The 7,660-nt window shown below is 34.0% G+C and overlaps 1 protein-coding gene across 1 annotated transcript; it reads left to right on the top strand.

Moving 5' to 3' along the window:
* The first annotated feature begins 353 nt into the window (after positions 1-353).
* Positions 354-7,026, top strand: LOC138310820 (nicotinamide N-methyltransferase-like). Its single transcript, XM_069252149.1, has 4 exons — positions 354-416; positions 572-702; positions 2,489-2,690; positions 5,841-7,026. The coding sequence occupies exons 2-4, from the start codon at positions 582-584 to the stop codon at positions 6,259-6,261; spliced, it is 744 nt and encodes a 247-aa protein (XP_069108250.1). The 5' UTR covers positions 354-416; positions 572-581; the 3' UTR covers positions 6,262-7,026.
* Positions 7,027-7,660: the final 634 nt, after the last annotated feature.

Genomic DNA, 7,660 nt, shown 5'->3' with positions numbered 1-7,660 from the left:
AGAACTTAGTAAAAAGGATTTCTGATGGGCTCATAAAGTTTACATAACGGCATGTGTAGCCAATTAATAGATGTTAGTGACAAATCATATGCGGTGATAATAATCAAAAGCATAATTCAGGATTTGTTGAATATTTAGAAACATGTATATCATTGTCTTTTTTTATTATATTTATCCGCTAGAACAGCTGTTCCATTTATAAAATAGTCATTTAAAACTGATTTGCAAGTGCGATATATAAAGAATTTATAATTGATAAACTATGCAAAATCATTGCAATGACCAATCGATTTGAAAATATATAACCCTAACCCTATATGTATATCTAAAGTTTATAATATATAAAGTTTTTATCGTTATTACTGCGGTCGACACGACGAACTACATCGCACTACTGAACTACCATTTGAACAGGGGTGAGTACAAATCTAATGACTTGCTTTCATACATTCAAATGTTTTAATCGTTTAAATTTTGTAAAAAATAATCTTCATACCTTACTGACATGTACAGGTACAGCCAAATCTTTTCAATCGATTTGGAAATCATAAAAAAATACTTATTTTTGAAGAAATACTCTAATGGCGGATCTTAAGGAAACACGTGACTACGCAAACTTTGACCCTTATTGGTACGTTGAATGCAACGGAATTGAGGAGATGGAAGATGACCTTGACAGTCTTCATAGAATTTTTAACGAATGTAAGTTAAATTTTACTGAATTCAACCCCGTTTGGTGTTTGGTAAGACCATAAACACAAAAGTCCAGCACACATATGGTATTGATTACGTTTATATTAAGGAATAACGAATTATAGTCCCAAAATCTGATCCTGGTACATGCATATCATTCGGATCTTTAAGTTCGCGTTCCTCGTCCGTCTGTTATTTGTCATCCGTAAACATTTCTTGTTACCGTTATTTCTAACAAACACTCAGAAGGGATTTTCATAAATGAAAAGATATTGTCATGTTCGCAACAGTCTTTGGTTGTACCTATTGCATTTCCAGTCTGACCTGAAATCAACATTGTCGAGAGGCGCTGATTTAGACAACTAAAGTTTGTTATTTCTCAGAAAGTGTTTCGGGATCGTCTTGTAGTTTCATATATAGGTGCCTCTCAAGGGTCATATTTAATTTTGACAATTCCATCGTGTCCCTGCTTTAGATGCTATACCCTGGATTCATCAAGTACGTAAAAGGAATAGCGAAAGAAGATACATGTAGCAAGACTAGTTACCCATCTTACATTGGACTGAAATTCGTATATTCCATTACTAAGCATGTTTCAAAATGATAACAGCATGTGATAAATTCCATCACAGTTGGTTATCATCATTGTTCATTTGTGTTTACACACTCCAGTGTGTTAACACCTACGGCCCCTCTGATAGGTCAACTCTAAGATCTCTTGATTTTGATTGACATTCAAATTCAGGTTACTTTTCATAGCACATTTTCTTTTAAATAGAATTGCATTTACTGTATAACAGGTAGTTGCTAGTTCTCTCTATTTTAGGCACTATATTTTATGACGGACAAATATCACTACACATTGTGTACATACATCACACATACATCAATGAAGACTAGAAAATGGTCACCACGCTAAAGCTCGTGTCTTTTCAAAGTTTGAAAACTAACTAACTCGAGTTTAATAAACATGATTAACAACAGTCACTTGTTGGGGAACCTCTATAAAACAATCAACGTAAACTTTAATTATAAACTACGAATGAGTACACATTGCGTTTTGCGTTATATTTCCAAAACATTTAAATAATTTACAAATGATATCAGTGATTTTTCTCAAAACCAGTCTTTGTTTCATATTCATAGTGTCGTGTGTTTTAAAAGTATAATATGAACAGTAATGATTTTTAAAATGTTTTTTTTTTATCTTGATATCTTTGTCGTATAGGTTTTAACTGGAATTTACAAGGTGAAAAATAAGTTAATGTATATGTTTTTTAAGTCTGGTAGGCCAAATATTCGCTGCAATATGCTCCAGTGAACATGACATTTTTATTGGTTTACTGTTTTTGCGCACATTTTGTCAAAATGTACAAGCCATACACAACAGGTTATCAGTAAACTTTAATACCTTAGGTTGACCATCATGCATATTCGAGTGCACCAAACAAAGTGATTTATACGCTAGCAAGATATCACTAGTAATTCATGTACATACCTATAGCTAGTGCGAGTCGGGTAAGTTTTAAGGAGGCGCAAATCACCAATTGAAGTACGGTTAATTACGACTTCGTACCGATTTTATACATAGTTGTTTGAACAGTTGAAACGCTCAACATAGATAAGTCCTACCTTTATTTGGTTAAGCCACTATATATTCTTTTATTGCTATTAATGTTAAATAAAAAGCTAAGTTCAAACAAAACAAACGTGTCATAATAAACCAATCTCAACGAAAAGGGTGTATGTTTGTGATTATTATGAATTACAAGTTTGTTTTCTGAAATATGTGCAGGCGACATCCGTGGAAAGCGTCTCCTAGATATTGGAACTGGACCAGCGATTTATACGGTGATATCAGCAAGTAATTATGTAGACGAGATCTTCCTATCTGACTATGCTCCACAGAACCGCGAATATCTGACGAAATGGTGGAAAGGAGAAATATCTTACCCTAAGGATATCATCGATTACGTGATTGAGGAAGAAAATCGTCAGTAAGTTCCAAATATAGTTATTTTTATTTACAAATCGTTACATAAAATAAGAATACTTTGTTTAACTTAATATTTTTGGAAATAAGATTTCCGAAACAAAAATTAAAATCAATCTAAAAATCTATATATCTACATACATGTGACAGCACAGATTAAAACAACATGTCGTGTATTCTGACGTAGTAAGTCAACTGCGTGATAATTAAGACGACACTCGGAGACATACCAAATTGTAGAATTTATTTCTTGTGAGCGTTAAGATATGATTAATTTTCGTCAGGTTAATTAGCATGTCAAACTTAAATTGCCGAGTGAATTTGCAACCCGCATTTTGGTCCTATTTTAACTGCAAATTGCATGGAATATCTTCTTATAAGGTATAATTAAAAGATATTCAAGAAAATTTGCAGTAAGAATAGGACCAAAATTCGGGACGGACATTCACTCAGCATTTTAGGTCACCTGACCATAGGTCATGGTGACCTATAGCTAATGCGATAGTCTTTTGTCCGTCGTCGTGCGTTAACTTTTCCTTGTGAACGCGATAACTGAAGTAAATATTCATCAAGCTTCATGAAACTTTATTTGCAGACTAACATTGGGAAAATCTTGGACTAGTTCGAAAATCGGCTTGATTCGACTGTCAATTACGGAGTTATTGACCTTTGCACTAATAAGCACTACTGGACATTGTGAACACGATAACTTAAGTAAATATCAACAGAGCTTAATGAAATTTTGTGTGTAGACTAACATTGCAATGTCTCGGACGAGTTCGAAAATTAGCTTAATTCGAATGTTATGTACGGAGTTATCGCCTTTGCACTAATGACTAGTATTATTTGACCTTGTGAACGCGATAAATGTAGTAAATATAAACCGAGCTTAATGAAACTTTGTGTTAAGACTAACATTGGAACAATCTCGGACGGTAATTTACGGAGTTATTGCCCTTTACACTATTAATTATCATTGGATATTTTGAACGCGATAAAATGAATAAATACGCACCAAGCTCAATGAAACTTTATATGTAGACTAATATTAAATAGATCTGGGACGGCTTCGAGAATCAACCCCATTCGATCGTAACTTACGAAGTTATTGCCCTTTGCAAAAATGATTATTGAACATTGTGAACACGACAACTTAAGTAAATATAAACCGGGCTTAATAAAATATAGCATATAGACTAACATAATAAATATCTGAGATGAGTTCGAAAATCAGCTTGATTCGACTGATTTAATTGCACTAATAATTATTATTGGACCTTGTGGACTCGATAACTTAAATAAATAAAAACCAAGCTTAATGAAACTTGGTATTTTTGACTAACATTGGAAAGATCTTGAACGAGCTCGAAAATCATCCTGATTCGACGGTAATTTACGGAGTTATTTCCCTTTGCACTGATAATTATAATTGGACCTTGTGAATACAATTACTTGAATAAATGTGCACTCAGCTTCATGAAACTTTGTATTTAGACTACAATCAAAAGGATCTCAGACAAATTCGAAATGCAACCCGATTAGAAAATAACTTACGAAGTTATTGCCCTTTGCAATTATAATTATTTAATCTTATGAACATGATAACTTGAATAAATATGCACTTAGCTTCATCAAACTTATTATGTAGACTAACATTGGAAAGATATCGGAAGATCGCGTTTGAATATCAGCTTAACTAAATTGCCACTTAAGGAGTTAATGCCCTCTGTAATTATAATCACTGAATCTTGTGAACATGATAACTTGAGTAAATATGATTGGATTTTAAAGAAATTTTGAATATAGACTAGCATTGGAAATATCTCGAACGAGTTTGAAAATCAGCTTGATTCGACTTTTTCATCCTATTTACGGAGTTATCACCATTTTCAATAATAATTATTAAACTTGTGCACAAGGTAATGTGAGTACATATGCACCAATTGCAAGCTTAATGAAACTTTGTATGTAGACTTATTAGATGTATGTTCCTATTTCGTGAACAAACGACATCAGTTGGCTAGAAAATCACATAACTATTTTGTATCAAATATCAGGTGACCATTAAGGCCCATGGGCCTCTTGTTGCAATGACAGGATTATTTATTAAAAAAATAATGTGATATAGTTATTATACACATCTTCTTTCTTGTGAGAGGTCAGATATTACTACTGATTGGTACAAATGGTAATTTATATGAATATATAAACATGAAATATAAACAAGCATCGAAGCTGTTACCCGAGTTGTTCACTGCAACAGTGCTCCAATAGCAACAATATTCAACAGCGGTGTAGCATCTTAAACAGTAAAATTACGTAAACATATAGTATAAAATCTGTACGATTTCTTTGTTTGCAACACGGATTCACACAGTTTGCAAACAAACCTCCGCCTCACTTATGGCCTTGAGTTGAGCGTTCGCCCCTGTGAGGAAGGCTCTGGGTTCTGTTCCCTGGCAGAGTCACACCAAATTCTATAAAAATGGTAGTTTCTGCTCTTGCTTAGCGCTCAGCATACAGGGAGTGGGACGACTGGTTCGCCCGTTGTCAGTATAATTTGACCGGGTGGGTTGTGTTGCTTGGTGTCTTCGGCGGCATGCTTCAGTGATATAGCACTATAAAAAGGGCAACAGTTCCACTATACAAGAATACACAACATGAATAGACCGGAGTGTCCCCAACACACGCCCCTCGCACAACATACACGCAACGCATCGCATACATGGGATGCCATCCTTACATAACCATAGCTGTTAATAGGACGTTAATGAACCAAACAAACAAACAAACTTCGAACGTCATTACTGGGGAGGGGAGGGAATTATAATTATTTGGCGGAGAATGAAAGTAGTGAAATTGCAATAAAACGTCCAGGTATGAAAGATAAAAATACTTTTTCATACGTTGATATGAAGGATAGTATTTTTACCCCCGGCATCACGGATCACAAAATGTTGTAAAACCCTCGGCAAGCCTCAGATTTGTATCGAGTTCTAACCGGCTTTAAAGTGAATATAATAGAAACATATACAGGTCACGCGACTCTTAACTGTTTTATATAGAAACATTGTTTTTCTTGTTTTTTATTTCTAGTCATCCGAACGGTATTGTAGGTCACAAATAATCTGCGACATGTTCATTTGTTTTCCAGCATGACTACAAAACAGAGAGAAGATGAAATAAGAGAAAAAGTAAAAGGGATTTATCCCATTGACATCATGTCGAAACAACCACTAGGATTTGACATCAACGACAATAAATTTGATGTCATAGTTTCGGGACATTGCTTAGATGAAGTTGCACAAAATATTACTGAATTTCAACGTTGCATACAAAACGTCTCTAGTGTACTCAATGAAGGCGGGTTTTTAATTTTCTCTTGCGATTTCGGAGCAACTTATTACCAGGTGGGGGAATACAAGTTTCCTGGGAAGTCTTTTACGAAAGATGAAGTAAAGCAAACAGTGCTAGATGCCGGATTCAGTATATTGTCGTATATTGAAATATCTGCTATTGGTGATAAATACTGGGATGCTGAAGGGTATTATTACATTGTTGCGAGGAAAAATTAATGGAATAAATGTATTTTTGCCGTTTGCAATTTTTCTATTGATTACAATGTATGTTATTATCAAACAGAGGATATGAGGGAACCGTAATCCCACTAAAGTAAACATATACCTACTATGTCAGACATTGGTATCCACAAATGAAAGAAAAATTATATTTACAGAAAGAGTGAACCGGAAGTTGAATGATAGACGTGTATGAACTATTACTACATCTTAGTACGAGCGTTTTTGATGTATGCCATGTGTGACTGCACAACGTTACACAATGTGCAGTGTGCGCACGAAATCCGGTGTATACGGTGTAGGACCAGTGTCTTTGCGATAGCGATCATAGTTGATATAAATTTATAGGAATTTAATCGAGTCAAGATGCGAAATGGCGATGGGTTTTTATTGCAACTATATTGAAGACGTGGTGAAGACAAACATGAAATATAAAGGACATCAATTAAATAATAAATGTGTATTTTGTCTGACGTGTTTTGTTTACGTGACGATTATCACTGAGGAGAGACAATACATGTATCATATCGGGTAACAATATAAAATACATTCATATCTAGATATGGAGTATATGTTCCAAGCTTGCACATACTCAGCGTCAAAACAATCACATTATGACGTGTGCTTATAAAATTGTCGTCATTTTTGCGAGAAACCGACGACAATATCTTAACCTCTGATTTCCTGACATCCACCGAAAATTGCAAAATGTTCGATTCTGGATTCTTCTGTCTGCGTATTATCTAGCTTTAATTAATACATTTATTTAGAAAATGCTTGATACAACATCATTCATTTAGTTTTAGTATTTACAATGTTGATTTACTGCGTATTAAATATCCATCATCAGATTTTTTAATGTTTTTCTATTGGAATTTTTTCAGTTCTAATACTTGATTGTACGTAATTACATGAAACAAATCTTTTTTTCCAAAGCGGACAGCTTAATTAATCAAAACTATTGTAATGTGGTCTCATTAAGTAAAACCATTTAGATATTAAAACTTAACTATTCACAAACTAATTTGAAAGATACAGTGGAGAAGTAGGCACATTTATTCTAGCTAGATTATACATGAAGGTTTTACCAGTAAATATAGTATATAAGTTTGATCTATGGTTTTACGTACGTTCATTCAGGTAACCAAATCCTTGTCTATAGCAGTCCTGTTGGACTAATATGCATACCTGAGCAAGGATGTTAGTTAAATTGAAGGTGAAACAGTTCAGACAGAATAGTTGTCAGGGTGTCGAAATACACATACAATAGCTAGCTATATGTAGGTTTTGGGAGGGGCTGGTATAAGGGAGTTAATTAAGGGGTATTGTTTTGATCCATGTTTGGAATACACATATTCTATATTTATATAGATAGGGACTTACTTTACATTTAAGC

The sequence above is a fragment of the Argopecten irradians genome, chromosome 16 (assembly GCF_041381155.1).
Source record: "Argopecten irradians isolate NY chromosome 16, Ai_NY, whole genome shotgun sequence".
NCBI classification, from domain to species: Eukaryota; Metazoa; Mollusca; class Bivalvia; order Pectinida; family Pectinidae; genus Argopecten; species Argopecten irradians.
This window is presented reverse-complemented; position numbering and strand designations above follow the sequence as displayed.